At 37.0% G+C, this 26972-nt stretch overlaps 1 protein-coding gene across 2 annotated transcripts in view; it reads left to right on the top strand.

Moving 5' to 3' along the window:
* Positions 1-26972, top strand: part of USP12 (ubiquitin specific peptidase 12) — a 96294-nt gene that overhangs the window by 61588 nt on the left and 7734 nt on the right. Inside the window, exons 3-7 of one of the 2 annotated variants that reach the window (XM_045844822.1) lie at positions 3409-3622; positions 10974-11203; positions 15389-15465; positions 15584-15667; positions 26021-26218. In XM_045844822.1, coding sequence (XP_045700778.1) covers positions 3409-3622; positions 10974-11203; positions 15389-15465; positions 15584-15667; positions 26021-26218 — 803 coding nt within the window. The remainder of the gene's footprint in view (positions 1-3408; positions 3623-10973; positions 11204-15388; positions 15466-15583; positions 15668-26020; positions 26219-26972) is intronic. The other variant, XM_045844824.1, reaches the window with a different exon arrangement.

The raw sequence follows: 26972 nt of genomic DNA, 5'->3' as shown, positions 1-26972 counted from the left end.
AAGCGCAGGGTAGATTTCAACCCTGAAGAATGTCTTTTGCAGAAATTGAGCATTCAAAAACCAAGAGCATAGAGGTAATCATCCCAGGCACCCTTTTGCCTGAGTATTTACTTCAGAGATACAGTTTTAGGTTTTAGGAACTAAATGAAAGTTACTACTAAAAATCAAGGAAATTGAAGAAGTTTCAAGTTATGAATAAGATAAAAAGCATATTATAGAGAAATATTTCAGCCTTTAATGTTTCTTTAGTGGGACTGATGAAGGTAAAGTAAAAGAAGACCATACTAGATAACCTCAAAGAATTGATTATAATGTTAACAATTTCTTGATATTCAGAAGATGAGTAAGGGCTGACCTCCAGCACAGTGTACAAATACAGACCCCCTAGTCCAGTTTCTTGGCCCACCCCATTTGCTTCTTGTTTGCCTTTTTATAAGCACCATATTTTGGGCTGTAAGATGTGCCTCAGTTTTAAAGCAGGAATATTGGGGGAAAATTTGAAGCAGAACATGTGGTAAAATATTTAATAACATAAATAACATATTTCATCAATGTAAATGTAAACAGAACTCAACAGCAGCATTAACAACCATTAGTCCTCCCAGATTGGTGGGGGGGTGGGCTTTGGGATAGCCCCAAAAATACATAGATCACGTTTCATCGTGAAATTTTGCAATATACTGTGAGATGCTGTCTTTTGTTTTTATCTGCCTCCTCTGTGGAAGTCTTTAGAGTGTCCTGTTGCTTATTCTTTAATTAAAATGTCAAACTATGGAGAGTATATGTTCTCTTCAAGCAGCCATAGCTTGTTGGTCACCGGAGTCATTAAGCTGTGGTACAGATACTAGTGTTTTTTAGACCAATATTGAGTAATTGGTAAGTTAATTTTTATAATTATTCTACTACAGGTGTCCTTAGCCTCTAGATAAACTTTACTGAAGTATATCCATAGTTATATTTATAATCAGTAATATTAATACACCATCATCATCCACTTCTTTTAGCATTAAAAGAAAGCCTTCAGAGCATCTGCCTTTATGAAACCAGTTCTTGTTGGCTCTTATTAGCAATATGACTAGATAAGTCATATATCTTCACGGGGCTCCTGTCCCTATTCCTGGTATTGTGGTATTGTTTAACTTGTTCCCCTAATCCTGAATGTCTTATAAATTGGTAATTAGATCCAGACACTTGACAAAAGTTGAGTGGTTTTGTTTTGTAAGTCAATACTACTTCTTAGTAGGTGCTGTATATTTCTTGGTGATTTCACATCACAAGACATAAAAGTTTGGTTGTTCATTATTAATGATGCGGGAATACATTGGGGGTTCTGGTCTGGAGCAGCCTTGCATTTTAAAGTTCCCTTTCAACCTTTAACCTAATGTTTTTAGTATCTACTGATAATTTCTGCCTGATCCATTATTTAGAAACATTTCTTCTGAATTTATGAACTAGAATTATTTTATAAACAAGAACTTCCTTTATCAACTGTTTGGGGCCTCCTGAAATAAAGTTCTTATAAGAAAGGCAAGATAAAACTGGCTTTCCTTTTATATGTTAACGTTACAACCTTCATTGGAGACTAATGAAGGTTGTTTTCTTTCATGTTATTATTAATTCATAGGTGTTTATGTAGTTGATGTGCTTTTTATTCATTGTGGTAAATCTTCTTGATGCAAGTTGGCTTTTGTATTCCCACTAAAAGATTTTCTAGGCTAATCTTGTACATTGTTCATTTCCTGTCCCAGACCTTGTATAACCTTCTCTACAAGGTGTCCTGGTTCCTTTTCATGAGAAAAAGGTTTTTGGAGGCTACAATATGGGTGCAGGGGAAGCTTATTGCTGCTAGGCCTTTTCAGAAGACAGACTTTTAACACACACCCACAATCGGCAAGAGTTTATACTCATATTTCTAATTCCAGTTTACGTTTATAAGGCATTTACTATATTTTTTGTTTTCTATATAAAAAAATTTTGTGCCTAAGGATATTAACATAACTCCTTGGTTACTTTGTCCTACAATATATCTATACTAGTTTTAAAATAATAATACTGATACATTAATTCTAACAGTATAACTACTGGGTGCTGTTTAAGATTTGTTTATTGTGTTTTTTTATTCCTACACTGTAATTCACTGGTATGTGTAGTAAAAGTTCTGTTTTGAAGTTGTTTGAAGTAATTCTTTTGTGTTTGTAGTTCTACCACCAACTTGATATACATTATGTTTTATTTATTTCTATTTGTTTACAGGAATTTCCCTTTTTTTCACTGAGTTTTTAAAAAATGGATAAAAGTAAGCTTTTTATAACAATGTATATTCACAGGAATCTCACTTCCATTTTTCTATATTCTTGTCCATCTTTATAAATATTTTCATTAGCTTTTACAGTAATTTATCTTCTCTTCATTTTTTAAATATAAGCCAACATGTACGTGTTTGTGGGCCTACATTTGACATGGTCAGTTGTTAAACACTCTTTTCTATCTAGCCTTTTAAAGTTAGTATATATGTGATGTCACCCCGTGGCCATGCTCTGAGAATTGTCGTTGTTCCTTTTTTATAGTATTCAGAGTACTCCCCGAACCCTCATTCAGTGACTTTTGGGAGTTTTATCAGCTGATATTGGGAGCCAGTGTCTGTTGGTAGGAAGAGAAAAGGAAGGCAATAAATGTTTATCAAACTGTGCATCATTTTTTCTGTAAGGTAGGATTATTTTCCTTAAAGAGGAAGAAATTGAAGCTCAGTAAGGTGTAGTGACGTACTCTAGATCACATGACCAATAAGAGGTTGCTTGCTAGCTAGTTCAGATTGTAACTGTGGGGCTAAAATTCATTTCTTTCTGTTAGAGCAAAAATAAGGGACCCAGCATATCTGTGGTTATTGGGTTGTTCTATTGATTATTTTTAATCTAATATGTCAGAGGATCTTTTTTTTGTTTGCTTATTTTTGGATGGCCCTTAAGAACCTAATTTTTTAAAAAATACCTCACTTTGTGTTCTTTTAAAGAATCTGTGAGTTATATTTTTAAATGTACCTATAAAATGCTTAGTATGCAACCAATACTATTAATAACAATGGGAATTTAAAAAGAATAAAATTATCTGGATTCTGAAACTTTAATCTTACTATTCAAATTATATAGTTCTTTAAATCAGTTTTCAGAAAGACCAGATTTATTGTATATATTTTCCTTCAATTTTTACCTGAAATGGATGCCTAGAGCATCTTTTAATGTTAAAATGGCTAATTTGCAGTCGATCATTATTTCTGTTCTCAGATACTGTTTAATTTATGAGGATCATAAATTCCCTATTTTTCTCTTTTCTCATCTATACACATGGAAATTCTTTCTCTTGAAAATGTGTTGTCCTTAACTTAACCAAAAAATTTTTTTTCTATTCTAGTTTGGGAATACCTGCTACTGCAATTCAGTTCTTCAAGCACTTTATTTTTGTCGTCCATTTCGGGAAAAAGTTCTAGCATACAAGAGTCAACCTAGGAAGAAGGAGAACCTTCTTACGTGCTTAGCAGATCTGTTCCATAGCATAGCCACCCAGAAGAAAAAGGTTGGAGTAATACCTCCCAAGAAGTTCATAACAAGATTACGGAAAGAAAATGGTAATCCCTTTACTTCTGAATGTATTGCTTACCTAACAGGAAGGTAAACTATAGCATACTGCAGTTCAGCAAACATTGCCTGAGCATCTTTGTGCCAGGTGATGTGTTTAGACACTGAAGACTCTAAGGTGATGTTCCCATCATTAAGGAAGGTTAGTTTAGTGAGGAGATAGTCAAACAGTAATTAATAAGCTGTGATTAACGTTTGAAGTGTGTTACATCAAGATCAGATTCTATATGCCAGGAAATGAGAAATCATAGAAATAATTTCTTTTTTTTTTCTTGCTTGTCTTTTCTGTCAAGAATGAACATTTTTTCACATTATTATTCATTTGTTGTTTTGTAATGCTTTTGTGTATTTAACTTATTTGATCATTATAGTAGTCCAATATACAGAGCATGTTTTTGCCCATTTTAACCATGAAAAAAGCTGAAAGCTACACCCTAGGGAAGGAAAGAACCAGAACAAATCCACTTTCTGACTTAAGATAGATAACTTTAGTCATTCCCCCTTCCCTTTAAAAATAGTTACTGATTAAACCCCACTTCCTTTTTCTCGGAATATTTTTAGTTTAATTTTTACAGCAAACCCACAAGTTAGACATTGTTTTATACTTTATATGAGATAATTGGGGCTCAGAGAAGTTAAGGTAACTGGTCCCACAACTTCTCCCTGACATGTAAGCCCAGTGTTTCATTTAATATGGTAATGCTACCTCAAACAACTCTGATGAGATTTAAATGATATGTAGAATTCGGGTTTTGTTTAAGGTGGGTATTTCAATCTTGTAGATATAAAATTGAGTGATATTTTTAGTTTAATTTTGTTGTCAAAGAGAAAGATACTCCACAGAAGTATGATTTGAGAAGTCTTTAAGGTTGGTTATTAAATACACCAATGGGTAATCCTGTCCTTAACTCAGTTGACATTGTTCATTATCACTTAAATTGAGATGTACCTGGGTCATATCTTACTTTCTGAAACATAAGATGATGCTGGAATAATATGGCTATAGGCTATTATTCTTGCATCTGATACATATGTTAAAGATTTTGTTTATTTTCTTTGTATGCCCCCCTAAAAATAGAGTAGTTGATTAATTGCTCACAAAAATTCATCTTTTTTTGTGTGTTTCTCTGATGAAAGCTAAACAGTGTTTATTTTCTTAGATTATAGATCTGTAGCATATTCTTACAGTTTTAAGAAAGCCAAATCTAACTGTTAGAATGTGGACTAGTGATTCAAGTCTATTGCTGTAACACTTTAAGAATTTTGTTTTGGATAACAAACTCACAACTATGAATAACTGAACCTAAAAGAAAAAAACAAAACCAAAAACAAACTAAGCAAACAACTAGAACAGTAACAGAATCACAGATGGAGATCACATGGAGGGTTATCAGCGGGGAGGGAGAGGGGGGAGAATGAGGAAAAAGGTACAAGGAATAAGTAGCATAAATGGCAGGTGCAAAATAGACAGAGGGAGGTTAAGAATAGTATGGGAAATGTAGAATACGAAGAAGTTATATGTACAACCCATGGACATGAACTGGGGAGGAATGCTGGAGGGCGTGGTGGTGCAGGGCTTAGGGGGAGAAAGGGGACAACTGTAATGGCATAATCAATAAAATATGCTTAAAAATTTAAAAAAATTGTTGTGGTGGAAAATTCATGTACATGAAAATTGAGCATGCCGTTGTGATTTTTGTTAGTATTTCAGAAACACAACATCAGAAACATGAAACTCACACAGAACACACATTTTCCTTTTCATTTAGTGTTACATTATTATCGACCTCAGTGTTTAATATACTGTATGTGAACTGTCTTAGTTTGGGAGGCTGTAATAAAAATACTCTAGACTAGGTAGCTTAAACAATAAAACATTTGTTTCCCACCTTTCTAGAGGCTGGGGAGTCCAAGATTAGGGTGCTGGCAGATTAAGTGTCTGATGAGCACCCTCCTCCCGGTTTGCAGACGGTTGGCAACTTTCTTGCTGTGTTGTCACACTGTAGGGTGGGTGGTGGCGGGAGGGTGAGGGGGCAAGCTTTCTCATGTGTCTCCTTATAAGGGCACTAATCTCAGCTCTCAAGACCTAAATGACCTCCCAAAGGCCCTATTTCCAAATAGTATCACATTGGGGATTAGGGTTTCAGTGTAGGAATTTAGGGGAGGGACACATGCATGCAGTCCATGACATCTGTAAGTGTACAATGATTTTTTTTTTAAATTTTAGATTGACTGTCACGTTGAACACAGAGTTCAGATTACTGTGTTTTAAAAGTTTTGTGTGGTTAAAGACCCATGGCTTTATTTGTTTGCTTCTTAAAGTGTTTATTATTTTTTAATTATTTGATAGTTTCTGAATTTTGTGTTTAAGCAAAGTAAATTGATGCACAGTAGATTCTTAAGTACTTTGTCGAATGAGACTGATTATAGAAGGAATATTCCAGACACACATGTTTTGTTTCATGTTTCTGTACTTCAAAAACAATATTTAATACAAAGGCATTTTTATTATTTTGATGCTGCTGGTATTTGTAAGTATGTTTTGAAATATATGTTTGCTTTTGAATTTTTCCTTGATAATTGTATAGAGAAGAGCATACAAATCAAAGGGGATTTCATAGGTTATCCATTGTGTAAATTTCCTTCTGAGATTTTGTTTGCCGGTTTGTTTTACATCTCTGTAAGAAATATGTTGCCCATTTTAATATTTCCTCTAACTTCACTGTTCTTAAATCAATTTCCTTCCATGTTACTGTAAAAACTTCATGTTTTATATTCTCAGTAGATATTAGCTCCATATTTTTAAACTACTATTGCCTTAAATAAAAAAAATAATTTTTATATTCTTCAGAAAGAATCTATTTTAATTTCAGTAATGAATTATTGTTTTTAAAATTTTAGTTTGTATCACCCAGTCTTGGCGTAATAGGACTGTGTACAGTGCTTTGAAGTACAGTGTGATCTCCTGTGCTCCATACATCATCTTTGATGAGGCAATACTAGCTGAATGCTGGAATTGTTCATTGTTATATATTGGTTCCTACTGTGTGCCAGGCACTGTGCAGAACTAGGGATACAGAAATAAGACGAAGCCTCTGCCTTCAGGGAGCTGACATTCTAGTGAGGAAGACAAACAGTAAACATTTATGTAATGTAGTGCATTGTGACTGATGAAAAACAAACCAGGGAAAGGGGATGGAGAATGAGGGAGTTGATTATTGGTGTTGGACCAGAGATTTGAAATGAGAAGCCATTGGAGACCTGAGGCAAAATTTTTCTAACCAGATAGAACAGAGATCGCAGTTGCCCAAAGTGCATAAAATACTTCAAGAGAAATAGAGTGGAGTAAGATGAAGATAAAGTTAGAGAAAGCTATGGGAAACCATGGAGTGTTGAGAGCCTTCTGGCTGCTGGGTATCTGCTCTGTGGGAATGGGGTGGGATGGGCAGGATGAGAAGAAGCAGGGAGACTAGACAGGAGACTGTTGAGTGATCCAGGAAAGAAATGGAGCTATCTGTTTAAAATCAGTAACTTCTTCTAGGCTTTCTCTTATTTTGGAAGCATTAAAACAGGTTGGTGATCTAATTATGCTAGCTAGAGCTGACTCTACTGTAGAGTATGGGATCATTTATGGTAGCCCTGAGCACCAGATCAGAGGGTGTCTACAGCTGTGCTCCGACTTATTGAATCTTGGCAATGTATGTAGTTCACATTGTTGTTTTGGGCCATGTTTACTTTTCCCGTGTTGTTTTTAACTGTATGAACCCCTATTGTTCCTCATTAATCTGTTTATTTATTTAAAAAAATGTCAGGTCCATCTACTATGTGGCAGGCATTGGCCTAAGTGCTGGGTATACAGCTGTGAATGAAATAGGAAGGGTCCCGGTCTTAAGAAACCTGTGTATACATAGCAGTGTTTCAGGTACTGTGGGGAGATACAAACAAATACATATGTGTGTTTATATATACATTTTTTTCCAGGTGTTGGTCTTCCTCAAATGAGGACATTTTAGTTGTTCACAAATAACATTTATTAAATATATTTGAAAAAATTATTTCCCGTGCTCATTTCAGTCTTTGTTCAAGAGCATGAAAGATATTTTGTGTAATGAAAGCTATTGCTGCTTCTGAGTTATAAAGAAAACATAACTTATTTTTAAGCAGTGATTTTGTTCTCGATTTTCGAATTAATGTTGCAGCTATATCAGGACTATAATAGTTTATACATTTGTATAATATGAAATTATATATCTCTCCTACTAGATTGTTAGTTCTGTGATTCAAGGAACCTATTTGTTTTTGTTCACCATTGTATTCCCAGCACATGATCCATTCCTGGCACATAGTAAGTGTTTACTAAATATTTCTGGAAGGAAGGAAGGAGGGAGGGAGGGAAGGAAGGAGGGAGGGAGGGAGGGAGGGAAGGAAGGAAGGAAGGAAGGAAGGAAGGAAGGAAGGAAGGAAGGAAGGAAGGAAGGAAGGAAGGGATTTGTTTAATTTTCTAAAGCAAATTTGAAGTCCATCTTTCCCATCATATTACTTAGCAGAGGAGAAAGCACACCAGAAGAAAATGAAGACTGAGTTTACAGGGATTGTCCTGAGGTCATTTAGTTGATGTTGTTTTGATGTTTATGCAGTCCTGGTTGAGGTTTTTAAAACTATAGTGGCTGTTCTGAGACAGTGCAAGATTCTGGCATATTAGTATATATTTAGAAAGTACACTATACATTATTTTAAATATTTCAACAAAATACTTAAAGAGTATTTTCTGGTTTACTTTGCATCTCACTTCTGGTATTTTCAAGCCAGTTGAGGTATTTCTGTATAAATATGAAGTCATTCTCTGTTAAGAGACTATCCAAAAAAAGATGTTTCAGGTTTTTAAAAAACTAAAAGCTTTTGCACAGTTTTGCTTTACAAAAATAATTATTTTGAAAAGCATGCATATATGCTAAAATACTTTTTTAACAGTGAAAAATGAAACTACTTTAGGTTGTAACATTAAGCCATCTGTAGATAGACAGATATCCATGTAGCACATTCATTATTCCATTCTTGTCTTAACGAGGCAGTGTTTATAAAATCTTCTTACTGGTCCTCCTTCATAATCTTTTTTAGATTTCTCCCTGGCTCCTCAATTTGTTTCTACTTTTCCTTAAGCCCCCTAATCAACTCCAGCACAATTTCCTTCCAGTTTTTATCTTAATGGACTTCCTGAGGTGTGTACTTCTAGATCTGACCTGGGGTTGGGAGTGAGAGAGAGGAAAGCTTTTGATTTTTAATGGGTCCACATGCACATAAGGAAGTTGCCTATACACTGAAAGCGGCAAAGCTGGTGTAGAAGTCGGGTTGGATGGAGAAACTGTTGAGTCAGGCCATCATTGGCTGAGTGAGGAGAGATTGGCAGGAGACTGCAGGGATAGGAGGGTGAAGGATAGTATGGCCAAATTTTAAGAACTTTTTTGATTGAGGGCAAGTTTTTATTTGCAGGTGAGAGTGTGGTGGTTTAGAAGTGGCAGCAGGGAGCTAGAAGGTGCTAAAGGTTGAAGAGATAAGGAGTTTCTAACAGAAATCAGTTCCTAGTAGGAGCACCATAAAGGGTTAGGAAAGAAGACAGCCCCTAGGCTGAGAAAAGAAAGAAGGTACAGAGCAAATGAGAGTAGTAGGAGACTGGGGTTGAGGGGTGGGGTAGTATTTCAGGGATGGAGAATTATTGCATTGAGAGGCAAGGTTAAAGCTAGTTGACTTCTGTTATTTGAACTTTGGTATAGAAGACTAATCCAGTGGCGGACCCACCTGAGGGATCCAAGCATGACTCGGCTTGGTCTCAGAGAAATGGTGTGGGTGACCAGAAGGTTTTACAGAGGGGCAGACTGTCTCTGTGTCAGGGGTAGTGCAGTGACTTGTGCAGTGGGAAAAAAACCAGTGGACACATGACATACCAAGTTAAAGATCACTTAGCTGTTAACTCTGCATAGGCTAAAGCAGTAACTTTTAGGGCTCAGGGCTTGTATTTTTCTTAAAAATAACATAGGAATGAAACCATGTGGTTCTTAGCTTTTTCTGACAGACTTATTTCACTTAGCATAATATCCTCAAGGCCTATCCATGTTGTGGCAAATGGCAGTATTTCCTCTTTTCTTATGGCTGAGCACTCCATTGTATATGTGCACTGCATCTTCTTTACCCAGTCCTTTGTCAGAGGTCACTTTGGTTGTCTCCATCTCTTGGCCACTGCGCATGATGCTGCAATGAACATATGGGTACATATGACTTTGTGAATAAATGTTCTTGAGTTTCTCAGGTAGATACCCAGAAGAGGGGTTGCTGGGTCATATGGTAACTCTATTTTTAGTTTGAGGAACCGCCTTACTGATGATTTGACTTTGGGTGGTAGGCACACAGTATAGATCATGTATCATAGGAGTGTACACTTGAAACTTGTATGATTCTATTTAACCAATGTCACCCCAGTAAATTTAATTGAAAAATAACATAGGGAGTTCGTTTAAAGCTAATCAAATCCCTCAGGACAAATATATAACAGAGAAATTAAGCGTGGCTCCAATTTCAGTCTTACTATTATTGTATTTGAGTTGCAGTCCAACGGGGGTTAAGTAAATTGCCTGTGACATGTGATGATTAGAGATGGGCCCATAATGTAGATCCAAACAGTCTTGCACCTTAAATGTGATGCTATTTAAATGTGATACTTGGTCTTTGTGACACCAAGATTAAACTCATGCTTTATATTCATATATCTCCTGAGAAGTATTTTCACTTGTTCCCATTTTATTTTTATAGTCACCTTTCAAAGGAAGATGGTATTCCATTTTACAGATAGGAAAATCAAGACTTTTGATTATTGTGGGGGTTGAATATTTTCTCATGTTTCTTACCCTTTTGAATTTTGTTTCTATGAACTGTTGATTTGACGTCCTTTGCCCACTTTGCATTTTCTTTTGTATTGGCTCTTTATATGCAGAGGATGTAAACATCTTGTCATACTGTAATCTTCGTGGGATAATAGACTAGATGAGCTAATAAAAGGCCATTGCTTCTAGTCATCCTAGTACATTATGTAAATGTGTGAATATAGGTTATGCCCTTTCCTCATGGATCAGTATTATCTTTTTAAAAAATATTCTCATTCATCTTAACTTTATTTCCCCAAATTCAGTCATAATTCTTAGATGTGAAAGATATTTATTCCATAAGTTACTAACACTACCATACATTTTTACTTAGTTCTGATGGAATACTAGATATTCTTTTTTTAATTTGGCTTTTTATTGAAGTTATTAATTCTGAAGTAATTCTCTAATATATTTTTATTTTTAGAGCTTTTTGACAACTACATGCAGCAGGATGCCCATGAGTTCTTAAATTACCTACTAAATACAATTGCCGATATTTTACAAGAAGAGAGAAAGCAGGAAAAACAGAATGGCCGTCTGCCCAATGGCAGTGTGGACAGTGAGAACAACAACAGCACACCAGACCCAACTTGGGTTCATGAGATTTTTCAGGGAACATTAACTAATGAAACCAGATGTCTTACTTGTGAAACTGTAAGTATATTGTAACATTTTGTATAGAAAATAATGTAATTCATTATCTATTGTGAAAGTTCTTTGAGGATAAGTGTAAGAGATGAACTTGGAAGTTGTCAAGTTGTCCTTCTTAGATGTGTGGTAAATGTAAAGATGAACTTGTCAGTTGAAAAAAATCTCTACACATTTCCATAATGCTGCTTATGTAAACACTTGCCGTGACAGAAAAATACTGATTGCCGTTTGAGCTGTTTGATTTTGTTTCTGTTTAGGAGGCCATAGGACCTTGTCTGGAAATTGTTTTAGTTAAGCTTGTAAGAAACTTACAGGCCCAGGAGGTATATTATTTTGTTTTTCATCTTCTACAATTATGTTTATTGTTTATGGTTGTAATAAAAACTAAAGCATACTGTGTATATTCAAATAGGGGAAGATACCCACTTGCCGGGTACAGTGTCGTCTCTAATCTGCAGAAGTACATTCCAAGACCCCGAGTGGGTGACGTTGAACCTCTTTTCATAGGCTTATTTGCCATCCATGTATCTTCTTTGGTGAGGTGTCTGTCTGGGTCTTTTTCCCATTTTTAAAATTGGGTTGCTTTTTAAGAGTTCTTTATATATTTTGGATGCCACTCTCTTATTAGATGTCTTTTGCAAATATTTTCTACCAGTCTTCTGTCTGTCTTCTCATTCTTTAAACAGTATTTTTGGCAGGTCAGAAGTTTTTAATGTTTGAATTTTAAGATTTTAATTTTAGTAAAGTCCAATTTTTTGCTTCACAGAAATGATGTTGGTGTTCTCAAAGTGCTTTTGGTGTTGTATCTAAAATTTTCACCAAACACAAGGTCATCTACATTTTTCTCCTATGTTAATCTTTTAGGAGTTTTATACTTTGCATTTTATAATTCATTTTGAGTTAATTTTTGTGAGAAAAGTAAGGTCAGTGTCTAAGGGTTTTTTTCTTTTGCATGTGTTGTTTCAACACAACGTGTTTGGAAAAAATCATAACTTAAACCAATGAGTGATCTGTTCGGTGTTTATGGATTGATATTTTTACCTATGACTTGGCATTTGCAGAATGATCATTGTCAAAACTACAATTTTAATTAATGAAGGACACAGCAGTAAAATAAAATTCCCTTTTCTAAATAGATTTTTATTGGTGAGCCTCTTTCAGGTCAAGTGAAAGAGTATGACAGAGCTTAAATACATCAACAACCTGCGAAGGTGTTTTGGGGTGTAGAGAGGGGTTGTCTTACGTGTGGGCTTTGTCCATGGCCGCAGCTGTCAGTTGCTTGAGGTAGTGGCTTTGACTGGTCAGTGTTTGATGTTGGGGATTGGGCTCAATACTCATCTTTATTCAATCAAATCGACTGCAGTTATTTTTTAATTAAATTTATTGGGGTGACATTGGTTAATAAAATTATATAGGCTTCAGGTGTACAATTCTGTAACACATCATCCATGCATTACATTGTGTGTTCACCACCCTGAGTCGAGTCTCCCTCTATCACCATTGATCCACCTTTACCCTTTTCTACCTCCCTCACCTGTTCCCTCTCAAGTTACTTTAACACAAGTTTGGGTTTTTTATGTATGTTACGCAGAAAAATTTTGACATAGCTGAATTCTAAGCTTTAGGAAACATATTGCTGAACTATTGGAGCAGTATTTCAGTTGGAATAGTAGGTGTAAATCAGAGAATTTGACCATTGCTTGATTTTTTTAAGAGAGAAAGAGGGGAAGGTGGGTGGGGGGAGAGAGAAACATCAATTAAGTGTTCCACTTATCTACACATTCATTGATCGCTGCTTGTGAGTGCCCTGACAGGGATCAAACCTGCAACTTTGGTATATCAGGGCAGTGCTCTAACCAACTGAGCTAGGCCAGGCCAGGTCCTTAATGGTATAATGGTATTTGGTCTGTTTTAGAAGTTATGTTTAGTTCAACCTTCTTCAATGAAATAGAAAATAATTGAATTTGCTTATTAGCATGTTGAGAAATGCAGCAGTAGGTAAAGCTGGCAAAGTGGATTTGGGACCTTGTATGGAGGTCTTTGGGGCACTATGCTAAAGATAAACTTGGAAGTTTATTTTGTGGGATGGGGGAAAAGTTGTATTAGCCATTGTTGCTAGTGCTCAAATATTTATTAATTTGATTTGTAATGGGTAGACAGTGCACCCATTTTTCTACTAGGTCCTCCTATGGCCTATAGTATATATTTGCAGGTAGTCTCCCAAGAATGAAGGGTTTGAATTGAGAATACTTTTTTATAATCTGAGCTGTCATTTTACATATTCAGGAGATGCTCATTCGTGCCAAAATAATGATACCATTTCTTCATTTTGTTTTGCACAAATACTGAAGTACCAATGGTGCCAGGTGGAAGATGGGTAGAGGTTGGGGAAGATGAGTAAGACAAAATTTCTGGTCTCAAGTTTGCTGATAGAGTAGTGATGTCCAATCAGCAGCTAGTCAGGCAATTCTAAGACAGTCTGTTATGGTTTAGGGAAGCGCTAGTTGCTGTGGAGCCAGGAAAGAGTAGACCTAATCCAGGTAGGAGGGAGAGGCATTTGCAAAGGCTCAGGATGAACTTCCAGGAGAAGACAGAGCTTGCATGACAGATTTTAATAACGTGTTTGTTACTCTCCAGTTGGTGGGAAGCTGGTTTCTGTATCAACACCCCCTTCCACTGTTTTCTGTTCTGTGATGGTTCCTTTTTGATCTCATTGCCTGGCTTTTCTTTTGTTTATCCTTTAAAGGCAGATCTCCTCCAGAGTTTCGATTTGGGCAGCCTCTCACTCTATATTGGGAGAGTCATGTTCCATTTTCATTACCACTGTGCCAATGATTCCCTGGCCAGACTTGCTCACTGAGTGTTAGACCTATATCTCCCAGATACTGGGTGTGACCCCACATTGGGACGTAGCAGCCCAGCAATAACCAGACATGTTTACAGACACGTAAGAGTGAAATGCTGCTCCATTTGGTGATCTCCTGGCACCAACACAGCTGTGAATACAAACACAGTAACTCAGATACATCCAGATGATCCTTAATGTTAAATTTTTTATGTTACCACAAAAATGAAAATTTAAGATGAAGACCCCTGAGGCAGTGTCTGAGAACCATAAACCTCCCTGAGAACCACCAGACTTTTTCATCTTTATTTCCCTTTAGCCCTGCCTTATCTGATATGAAGCTGATCCAATGCAAAGCCCTGAGTGATCTGGCTTTAGCCTACCTCAACCACACTATCTCTTGTCACCTTACCCACTTTCCTTCAATACTGAGCTAATTATTTTTCCTTAAACACATCATGTTTCCTTTCCCTTTTATTTGTCTTTTCCCCTCCTTTCTTGCTGAATCTTTTGAGACCCAGGTAAGTTATCTTGCAGTATATATACATACTCCTGTTTATTCCTATTTGCACAGGTATCTAATACCTATGTAGCCCCATAATCTGTCACAAACTAATGATACTAAGCTTATAGCAGCAATGCAGTATTGAAGCAGGAAGGCATTAACTCAGTTGGGTGTATAGTCACTGTGGGTAGAGGCACAGGGAACTGAGAATTTTCCCCTGTTGCATGGTCGGTCACCTTGGGCAGAGTCCCTGAAGGAGGAAGTAGCAAGGAAACGGATGTCTGAAGCTGTGGTCTGGTCCAAACTGAAGGAATAAGTAGTAACCATTTTTATAAGGTGATTTGCCTATAAGTCAAACAGAATTTTGTATTTGATTTTTTAAAAAGAAATAAAAGGTCATAAATAAAGATTGGTATTTGGCATTTTGGGCTAAGTTATTTTCTTAAATGATAAAACAATACAGGTGTCACATCCTTTGCCAAGCATTCTCATTCACTCTTGGTGTGTTTTTAAGAATTGGTGCATATGGAATAGTTTGTTTCATGCTTTACGATAACACCAAGACTTTGGAAAGTAATTGAGTTTCACATTATGCTAGCTTTTGCCAGTAAGAGAATCAGTCACAGTTGTACCTTGGTGTTTTACCTGTACAGATAATGAAAGTTATTTATTCAGTGTTCTTTTGAATAATGCAAATCAAGTCATTTTCCTTTGAACTTGGGGAAAAAGAATTCTTCATACACTTACTACCAATATTAGAAGTCATTTGTTTTATCAGTTTGGAACAGTAGTTTACTGATACTTGGAAAAAATCAAAGGTAATTCCCTATTTTCACAGATAAGCAGCAAAGATGAAGATTTTTTAGACCTTTCTGTTGACGTGGAACAAAATACATCAATTACTCACTGTTTAAGGTAAGTGTAGATTTATTCATTGTGAAATTTAATGAATATCTTCAGTTTAGAGTATTTCTAAATGAATACATGATTCTTCTGTTGTAGACGAAATAAATTTATTTTGAATTGTACACAGGGGTTTTAGCAACACAGAAACTCTGTGCAGTGAGTACAAATACTACTGTGAAGAATGTCGCAGCAAACAGGAAGCACACAAACGGTAATGTAGTATTTTTGGAATTTTTCAGTGATTCTTTGACAGTGGGTGTTGTAGATGGGCTTTTCTAGCTGAAAGTGATCTGTGAAAATTTACTTTGAATAAATATTTTTTTATTTTATCACCAACAGTCAGGACTCACTAAGTAATTACTAGATAACTGATAATTCAACTCTGTAACCTTAGTGATTTTTCTGTATTTAACAATTGTTTAATAATCATGAACCACCACAGTTAAAGTATTTGATTTGAAAACTTTCTTGATTATGTAAACTTCTTTCTTGGTGAGGGACAAGGGACTTTTCTTAGCCCCATCCTAGTCTCTGCAGTTCTTACACTGGATTTTATACCTTCTCTTAGTATATCATCATAGAGATGGGAATTCAGTACCAAGAAAGGGAGTCATCATCATCACCCTTGTTATTTTACTTTGTGCTTGGAAACAATCTCCGACTCAGAGGAAAGTTGCAGGACCAATGCCAAGAATGCTTTTTTTACCCTAAACCATTTGAAAGTAAGGTCCTGATGTGATGTCCCATGATTTTGGACACTTTAGTAGCGATTTCCTACCAGTATAGAAGTTTTCCTATGTACTATGTCCATCCAAGTCAGGAAAGGAACACTGACATGTTACTGTTTAGTAGACCTGACTTTAGTGTCACTAATGTCCCAATAATGTCCTTTATTGGAAAGAGGATCCAGTCCGAAATCACACATTGCATTTAGTATTTATGTCTGTTTAGTCGTTTACATTTGGGACTGTTCCTTAGTCTTTTCTTGACTTTAATAATCTTGACACTTTTCAAAATTACAGATTAGTAGTCTTGTAGAATGTCCCACTTCAGGTTCATCTTATGTTTTCTCAGATTAGGTTTGGGTTATGGGAAGTTTACAGAACTGATGCTGTTCTCACTGCATCCTGTTGAGTGGCGCATAATTCTACTTTGTGTCGTGTTGGGGTTCTCCTGTGACACTCCTGGATTTGGTAGTCACTAGAAGGACTGAAAGGACTCAGCATGTGCAGTCACATTCACAGCTAAAATTTAATACAGGGAGAGGTGACAGAGCACAGTCAGCAAGGAAAACCAGGCAGGCTCCCAAGAGTTTTGTCCCAGTGGAGTAACACAAGACGCATTTAACTCCTCCATGTTCTGCATGAAGCATATCATTTGTCTGAGCAGTTTTGGCACATTGAGCCCCACCCTGGTGGGACCACTCTCTGAATCCAAGTTCCTGGCAGTTAATGGTAGACCATCCTTGCAAGCAGACCTTTCTCTCCAAGGACTGTGTGAGGGCTGCTCTGTTACCTTTTTTCTTAACACTCCATTACCGATGCTGTTGTCTTTGAATACTTGATTACGGTGATGTCTTTCAGAATTCTCCACTATAATCTGTGCTTCAAACTTGTAATATTTTTCATTTTTTGAAATCTTGTGGACCCAGAGATTCCTATTTTACTCAGTGGGTTATGATCCACTACCATTTTTTAATGTATTTTCATGCTGAAATTATCTCTGATTTGGCTAGTAGGAGCTTCTTCAAGTTGGCTCCTGCATCTTTTTCACATGACCCATAGTTCTTGAGCACTTCCTTCCTTTTTAGCACAAGATTTTCCAGACACGTCTTGTACTTTCCTCGCCCCCACCTTGACACTCCCCACTTCTCCAAGGAGCCCTGTTTCCCTTTATGGAGAGAATGATGTTTAGGAACCAGGACCTTGGTCAGGTGTTCCTTGGGTACAGGCTCATGGCCATTGGGATGCCCCAGCTCCTGAGCCCCTTAGTGGACAGAGGTGGAGAATATGTGTGGATGTGTACACACATGCGTGCATGTCTAGTCATACATGTAAATACCTGTTTTTACTTATCTGTTGAGAGGTCCTTTTGAAACACTATGATTTCATGGTGATTATTTCCAATTTCAGCCAACAGGAGAGGGTTCATTCTAGTTTTTTCCCGTTTAATATTTGATTCTTTTCTTTGACAGGAAAAATCAGCTTCCATTATCCTAATGTATTTACTTATTTGCTATTTAGTCATTGCCCCTGTAGGTGACCAATCTTATCCCCTTCATGTACATAGAAGCACCGTCCTCTCATATTCATGTAGATATGTTGGTTACTCTGCTTGGGCTGTCACTCTCCCCTACCCACACAGATGTCTGTCTTCCATGGCCCCACTAATGTTTGAACTGAAGTGTCCATGAAGGGAAGGGAAAGAACTGACTTTTTTTTTTAAGATTCTACTTATTTATTTTTAGAGAGAGGGGAAGGGAAGGACAGAGGGAGAGAAATAGCTATGTGTGGTTGCCTCTCGTGCACCCCCTGCTGGGGACCTGACCCTCAACCCAGGCATGTGGCCTGACTGGGAATCGAACTGGTGACCCTTTGGTTCATAGGCCATGCTCAATCCACTGGCTACACCAGCCAGGACAGAATTTACATTTTTAAATGATTCTTTTTTTGTTTTTGTTTGGGACACAGACTTTATTGGGAAGGGAAGTGTTTTGGTAATGGATGTAGGTAATCAAAACAGATTATTCAGTGTTCCTTTCAGATATATTAGATTAATCCTGAAAATGTTGTACAAGTGCCTGAGACTATTGGTTAAGGAAGACAGAGTCAAGAACTAAAGGTAGCTCAAAGGAATGTAACTCAAATTTTATTGGCTAGATGGGGACAGGCCCACCTGTGAGCGTAAGCCAGTCTTCATACAGCATAAGCAACTAACTGTACATGAGTGATTAAAGATTGTCTACAGTCAAGCTGCTTGTTTTGAAGATATACGTGAGATTTTATATATTATTTATATTAACCTTTTATTAAATCACATGAGGAATATAGGTTCTTTGTACAGGTATTAGAAAATATAGCAAAGTATAAATTACTTGAGTTATTCCTGGAAACACTTAACATTTTTATATGAATCCTAGATGTTTTAAGTGCACATGTATATACTCATATAATTCTTGAAATGGTATCAAACTTTAGAGTTTTGTAACTTTTTTTACTTACCAAATTACAACCATGTCAGTGATTATAAATTTTATGTCAGTCTTAAGAAGTGCCATGTATATTTTTTCTATGAACATAACAGTGTAAATCTACCAATCCTCTGAATCTAACCATTTAGATTGTTCCCATTTTTTTCACTGTTTGGTGCTTTGATGAACATATTTTTTTTATGTATACATACACCTCAACCCACATATGTTTAGACAGATTTTAGAGTATTTCTATAGGACAAATTATGTGGAAGTCCATGGAAAGACACCAGTACAGAAATTACGTACTTTCCACTAGGATGGAGTATCAACCCTTCTAATAACTTGCAGTGTGATATTGGACAAGGCTTTTTGGATCTCACTTGGATTAGCTGATTTCTAAGATCCCTATCATCTCTAAAAGTCTGTAGTTTCTAGTCTCAAAATAAGATTGTGTTGTATGTACAGATCATAGTTTTTATTAAAGAAACGAAAATTAATTTGATTTAAAAAGGTTTCAATCTGGATAGACAAAAACCACATCATCATTTAAGCAGATGCAGAAAAAGCCTTTGACAATCCTGGCTGGTGTGGCTCAGTGGATTGAGTGCTGGCCTGCGAACCAAAAGGTTGCTGGTTCGATTCCCAGTCAGGGCACATGCCTGGGTTGCAGGCCAGGTCCCTGGGTGGGGGCACACAAGAGGCAACCAATTGATGTATCTCTCGCACATCGATATATCTGTGTATCCCTCTCTTTCTCCTTCCCTTTCCAGCAAATGTGAATACAGTGGAATATTATTCAGCCTTAAAAAGAAGGAAATCATCTCACATGCTACAACATGGATGAAGCTTGAGTGCATAAGTGAAATAGGCCAGTCACAAAAGACAAATTCTGTATAGTTCCAGTTTTATGAAGACTCTAAAGGAGTCAGGTTCTAGAAAGTAAAATGGTGGTTGCTAGGGTCGGGGAAAAGGAATGGGGTTGTACAGTGGGCACAGTCAGTGAGATGAAGAAGATCTCGATCTATTGCACAACAACGTCCATGCATCTAAAATTACTGAGCCTTAAAAAGGATTAAGATGGTCAAGCTTATGTGTTTTTTACCCTCAATAAAAACTACACATGAAGTTTCATTCATGATATATATTTGAATTAATATAAAGACGTTGTATTTAAAAAGTTTCAGTTTGGAAACACTGGAGAATGATTTCTGAAATCTTATTAATATGCCATAAAGTACCATATTTTTAGGACCATAAGATGCACCTAGGTTTTAGAGGAGGAAAATAGGAAAAAAAATTTTGAAGCAAAAAATGTGGTATTTAATAACATAAATAACATAATATTTCACCAATCGGTGTAAATTTAAACTACATTTATTACCCAGGTAAGCTACATTCGGACTATAAGATGCACCCCCCCCCTTTGCTCCCAAATTTGGGGAAGAAAAAGTACATTTTATAGTCTGAAAAACACAGTAAATATTCTGTGATCCAATGAATTTGCTACATAATAACATTTCCTGGTAGTTTATGCTTCATATTGTAGACCCTGAGAAGACTCACAGAATAGAAGAAATGTACTATTATCTAGCTTTTTACAGAATTTATTTGCACATAGACTCCTTTCATACAGCATACTTACTGAACTGTGTATAGCACAGTCCAGGGAAAATATTAGCTTGGTAAATGGGATGTAACAGTCATAGACTTTCATCCAGCGGGACCATAGAGTACACAGGAAAATGGAAGGATGTCCCTGGGGAACTGGAATGAAAAAGGATTTGATGGCTTTGTTTCAGGTGGTATTTCCCTCTCCACTGGGCCTTGGGGAGGGAATGGTGCTGCAATTTTTAAAGAGCAATATTTCTGTTGCTTCTCTCTCACTTTGATGATGAGTGACCATGGACTGGGAGCTGAGCCAGTCTGACTGGCTCCCTGCCTACACAAGCTTCCTTTCTTTTTATTTGCCGTGTTCTCCCTTTATCCCATACTTGGCTTAGCCCACTTCTAGGACCAAACCTGTCGTGAGGCATCAAAGAAGACTCCTTCAATGCCCAGGTGACTCAGCGTCAAGTTGTCATGTCCACATGTCTGTCTCTATCTGCCCTAGATCTCATAATTAAGATTCTTTCTATTCCTGTTATCAAGCCCTTCCCTTCTGCTCCATTTTCATAACTGGATCCATATCTTATTCCATGTGTCCAGGTCCTATATAGTAAGTGTCACATCTGGACCTTTTCAGCAGTAGGAGTTTGCCTCCGTGGAGTCGACATCCCCAGTTACCCTTGCACATGCCCCATCTTAATCTGTTCAGGATGCTGTAACAAAATACCATGGACTGGGTGGCTTACGAACAACAGAAATTTCTTTCCCAATTCTGGAGGCTGGGAAGTCCAAGGTCAAGGCACCAGCACAGTCATGTTCTGGTGAGGACCCTCTTCCTGGTTCATAGCTGGTGTTTTGTCACTTTGTCCTCACGTGGTGGGAAGGATGCCAGCAAGCCCTCTTGCCTCACATACTACACACGGATCCCATTCATGAGGGCTACACCTTCATGACTAAGCGCCTCCTAAAGGCCCTGTTTACTAAAACATTGGGCATTTGGGTTTCAACATAGGGAATTTGGGGGGGACACAGACATTCAGACCATACTTCTCCCACCCCTTGAAAAAGCCTCCTGAATCTGACCTGTGTTTCTGGTTTTCTGGGTCCTTCTGTCAAAGGTTGATGCTGCATGCCTGGCAGCATCTGTAGAGAGTGGTCAGTACTCTGTGGCCAGGGCACTCCGTGGGTCTCACCCGTCCACCTGCCTGTCCTTCGTTTATAGCACAGGCTGGAGGGCAGGTTCTATCTTGTCTGCCTCCTCTCAGTGCTCATGTCTCAGTCTGCTAGTGTGCTCCTCACATGCAGTCCCAGCATCGTACTTCCTTCTCATTCCTTAGGCTGATTGGCTCTAGTTAGTCCTTGTTGGTGCTACAGTTTATAAGAGTGTGGAACTTTATGTCTGTACAATTACTAAGCTTTTCTTTGTGGTCAGGGGTTCTCTACTAACAGTATTTAGTGAATTTTTATGTGCCTGTGCTGGGATATTAAGTATCTCTGTGTCAGAGTTTGCAAACTAGTGCCCTTTGGACTAAATTTTGTCTATGGATTTTGCTTGGCTCACAGTTTATACAAGTAGGATATTTTATTTTAAAAAAATGGTTGCTGGCTATTCTTGGGGAGAAAAAATCAAAACAGCTGACAGCGCTGGGCCTGCATTCCATGGTGCCCTTGATCACCTGCAGCTGAGTAGTTGGTATTCTAGCCCGTAGTTAGCACTGGGTGCAGAACGTGTCAGGTCTCCAGCCCCTCCCTCCTCCTGTGGATTGCTTTCACTTCTGGCTCTTTGGAGGACTCCCCTTCCACTGCTGCAAAGGAGATTTTGGGGAATTTTTCACCTTTTGACTAACAGGAAAAGAGAAAATGAAAGCCCATCAATCCTTGCTGTGGTTGAGAGAAATTCACAGTCCAGAATTTCCCTGTAAGACTTGGGGAGCTGCCCTCTGTGGGGTTTTGCATGCTGTGGACCCCTTCTCTGCTTCCCTCAGTCTGCCCTGTAGCACGGCCTGCACAAATCTCCCAATAGGACCCAAAATAGGGAGGTTGTGCTCCTCCTTACCACACAGTCTCAGCACCTTCTATGATAGGGGCTGCGGTCATTTGAGTTTATAACCTCGTGTATAATGTGGGCGGTAAATTCTTACAAAGAAAGTAAGACCTGTGGTCTACTTATTCCCAGTCTCATGGGAAAATTCTTTGGGTTGGAAGGTGACACGCTTGTTTTGAAAATTCACATTATTAATCAGCATTAAGTTTCTGGAAAATTTAAGGTGGAGTGTGGGTGTTTCCTTTTAGAAGAAGAAATATTCTGTAGAAGAATATTTCTACATAAGAAGAAATATTTTAAAGAAGATTTTTAAATGCCCCTTCCATTTTGATATTACTTTGTTAATTTAGGAATATAAATGAACCTTTCCATTTTATTTTTATAGTTACTGATTTCTAGAAAGAACCTGAGGCACAAAACATCCATTCATTTAGTGTAACTATTGCATCATCACCAAGTGGGGTTTATATATTGCTGGATCCAATTTACTAATGTTTTGTTAATGATTTTCACGTTATGGAGTCTCATGGGCGATGCTGGTCTATAATTTTATCTTCTTGTAATACCTTTGTCAGATTTTGGTATTGGGTTTATGCTGGCTGCAAAAATGAGTTGGGGATTATTCCCTTTTCCTCTTTTATTGAATAGTTTATATAAGATAGGTTTTGTTTTTTGCTTAAGTGTTTGATAGAATTCCCCTGTGCATTGAGGTGCTGTTTGGTCCTGTTGTTTCTTTTGAGAGGCGAGGAGGTTTTGATTACAAGTAGATACGGGAATATTTAGATTTCCTATTGTTTCTTGGTTTCAGTTTTGGTAAATTGTGTGTCTGTGTTTTTTAAGGTGTTTGTCCATTTCATCTAAGTTGTTCATTTCATGCTGAGACAATTCTGGATCTACACTCTACTGGAAATTTTTAAAGGATACTCTGTTTTTTGTTGTTTTGAAAGAATTTGTTTTAGCAGCTGTACATGGATCTGATGTATATGAGTTGGATTATCAGTTACATAATTTTATATCATGATTTTTTTTTATTTTCCATAAACATTTTCCCATGCCATTTAGAAAGTTTCACCATCACTTTTGTTTGAAGATATATTCTGTTATGTTTATATTGTAATATATTTTCAGCATTTCCTATTGTTGAATAATGAAGATTTCCCCAATTTTCGATGATACTAAAATAACTCTAGGAGAGTTTTTCTCAGAAGTCTTCTATTTGAGATATATTTAATTTAATTTCTAGAAAGGGGCTTACTGAGACAAACACCATAAAAAGCTCTTAATTCACATTGTTAGATTATTTTCCGGGAATGATTAAGAGTTTACATTTGTTTTTGCTAATATTTTTTCAAAGGCCAGGTTAGCAGAATAGTAAATATTTCTGGAATAATAAACTGCCCACCACATTTAAAATCTGTAGAATGCAGATTTAGTATAATGCTATAAAATGATTATTTTCACTTCATTAGAGACAATGGCTTAGTAAATTTCCTTTTTTAATGATGAGAAGTGTTCTGCCTCACTGCACACACACAGAATTCAGTTCTGCAGCATCTGTCAAGTGTCTGTCCTATGCCAGGCACGTTGCTAGATAGAGGAGAAATAAAGTGAAAGGAATGGTTTTGGCCTGCCAACAAGTCAGACCTAGAAGAAGAGAAAGACCCATAATCATGTAAATACTTAGAGTGATAAACTCTGTAACTATGATAAACTCATAAACTATACATATATAAAGTGACTCTGTGAAGTGCTGAGGGAAGATTGAAGAGAGCAGTCATTTTTGCCAGAGGGTGTAACATTTGAGCTGTGCCTTTGAAAGAGTGAACTGTTGCGGGGTGAAGTAGTAGGAGCTCAAAGGTAACGCAACACATTGTAAAGATTATTTGGAATGTGAAGGGTAATTAAAAACCTAACTTCTAAAATTTCCTGATTATTTTACTGTCTTTCTAGGATACATGCAGTTATATTGTTAATATGCAGTGATTTCTTTCTGGCAAACACCTTTACTGGAATGGTCTTGAATCCTTCTCATTGTCTCCTCACTTTGTTACCTTTTTTAAAATCATTTTTTAATTTTTAAATTACAATCGACATACAATATTATTTTAGTTTTAGGTGTACAACCCAGTGATTACACATTTCATAACTTACTAAGTGACCATCCCAATAAATCTCTTACCCATCTGGTAACATACATAGTTAATTAGAATATTATTGACTGTATTCCCTATGCTGTACTTTACATCCCCATGACTATACTGCATCTACCTATGTTTACTTCTTAATCCCTTCACCTTTTCACCCAGCCCCCACACCGCCCCCCGCCCCCCCCGGTCTGGCAACTGTCAAAATGTTCTATCTATGAGGCTGTTTCTGTTTGTTCATTTATTTTTAGATTCAGTTGTTGGTAGATAACGCATTTATTGCCATTTTACTGTTCATCATTTTATCTTTTTATATTTTTTTTTTCCTTTAAGGAGACCCTTTAACTATAATCCTGGTTTGGTGGTAATGAACTCCTTTAGCTCTTTCGTGTCTGGGAAGTTCTTTATATGTTCTTCCATTCTAAATGATAGCTTTGCTGGGTAGAATAATCTTGGTTATAGGTCCTGGCTCTTCATCACTTTGAATATTTCTTGCCCTTTCCAGTCACAAATTTTCTGTTAAGAAATTAGCTAACAGTCTCATGGCAGGTCCCTTGTAGGTAACTAACTACTCTTCTCTTGCTGCTTTTAAGATTCTCTCTTTGTCTTTAACCTTTTGCACTTTAATTATGTTGTGTCTTGGTGTGGGCCTCTTTGGATTCATCTTGGACTCTGCATTTCCTGGTATGTTGTCTGTTTCCTTCATGGACTTAGGGATGTTTTCTGTCATTATTTGTCAAATAGGTTTTCAGTTTCTTGCTGTTTCTTCTTCAGGCAACCCTATGATGAGAATATTGGTACACTTGAAGTTGTCTTGACTCCTTAAGTTACCCTCATTTTTTGGATTCTTTCTTTTTGCTGTTCTGGTTGGGTGTTTTTTGCCTCCTTATATTTCAAATCACTGATTTGATTCTCGTTTTCATCTACTATAGTGTTGATTCCCTATAAAGTATTATTGATTTTCTTCATTTCTGACTGATTCTTTTTTATGATTTTCATGTTTTTTTTATGCTGTTTAGGTTTTCACTGAGTTCATCTATCCTTCCTCCAAGTTCACTGAACATCCTTATAACCAGTATTTTCAACTCTGCATCTAGTAGATTGCTTGTCTCCATTTTGTTTAGTTCATTTTCTGGAGTTCTGTTTTGTTCTTTCATTTAGGCCATGTTTTTTTGTCTCTTCATTTTGACAGCCTCCCCGTGTTTGTTTCTACATACTAGGTAGAGCTGCCATGACTGTAGGCTTGGTAGTGTGTCCTAGTGTAGTGGTAGGTGTCTTAGGGTCCAGTGGCACAGCCTTCCCGCTCTTCTGAGCTGGGCTCTCAAGGTACGCTGCCTAGCTCCGGTGAGTGCTCACTTCATGTGGTTTGGTGATGATGGGTGTGGGGGGGGGGGGGCGGTTGTATTAAGATGTTCAAAATATTGCTTTCTTAATATAAAAATAATTGGTAGAAATATGCAAAGTGGGCAGTACTGGGCTATTAAGACTGACCATTAACCATTTGTTAATTGAATCATAAAATTTGATAATTCTTTGAGGCATCTTTTATGAAATTTTATTTTATGTTTATTTTAATAGGATGAAAGTTAAAAAACTGCCCATGATTCTAGCTCTACACCTGAAGAGATTTAAATATATGGATCAACTTCATCGATACACAAAACTTTCTTACCGGGTAGTTTTTCCTTTAGAACTTCGTCTCTTTAACACTTCAGGCGATGCAACCAATCCTGACAGAATGTACGACCTTGTCGCTGTAGTGGTTCACTGTGGAAGGTAATCGCAGCTTTGGGGCCTGGCAGCGAGAGTGAGGGTTGGGGAACAGTGATATTCAGGGTGTTCCTGAGGGATTCCCGGGCAGACCTTTCAGAGGTTCTCATCCAGATCCATTTTATCATTTCCTCCTTAAAACTTATATATCTGCTAAAATATATTATTGTCTGGATTTGATTTTTGTTTAAGTTTATTGGGGAGACACGATGATTAGTAACATACAAGTTTCAAGTGTACAATTCTGGAGTAAGTTATCTGTATGCTCCATTGTATGCTCACCACCCAAAGTCTTGTCTCCGTCTGTCTCCATAAATGTGATCCCCTCGACCCTCTTATGCTCCCCCATGCCCTTTGCCTCTGGATTTAAATTTTGTTCTTACTGTTTAAATATTATTCTTAAGAACTTTAAGGCCTATTTTCTTTTTCTGTTTTTTTAAATATTGTTTTTGTTTGGTTTTGGTAAAAATGATGGTGCCTAAATAGCTTTGCAAAATAAATTATTTCTGAGATTTGTTGGATATGTTCATGTGTTAATGGTTGTGAAACCATTTTAAATGGCTGTGGAAATAATCTGCCAACATAAGTTGTTTTTTTTCCTTAGTGTGTTTATTTCCTGTTAGCCAATTTAGTGTGATATTCTACTCTTTGTATCTCAATTTATAAAATAGCCCCAAAATTCTTAAACTGCAAGACCATCAAATAATCAGAATTTATATTTGAAACATAAGTCTTGGTTGACTGTTGAGAAATTCCTGTA

The sequence above is a fragment of the Phyllostomus hastatus genome, unplaced genomic scaffold (genome assembly GCF_019186645.2).
Source record: "Phyllostomus hastatus isolate PE091 unplaced genomic scaffold, TTU_PhHast_1.1 phas_contig_41, whole genome shotgun sequence".
Classification (NCBI taxonomy): Eukaryota; Metazoa; Chordata; class Mammalia; order Chiroptera; family Phyllostomidae; genus Phyllostomus; species Phyllostomus hastatus.
This window is presented reverse-complemented; position numbering and strand designations above follow the sequence as displayed.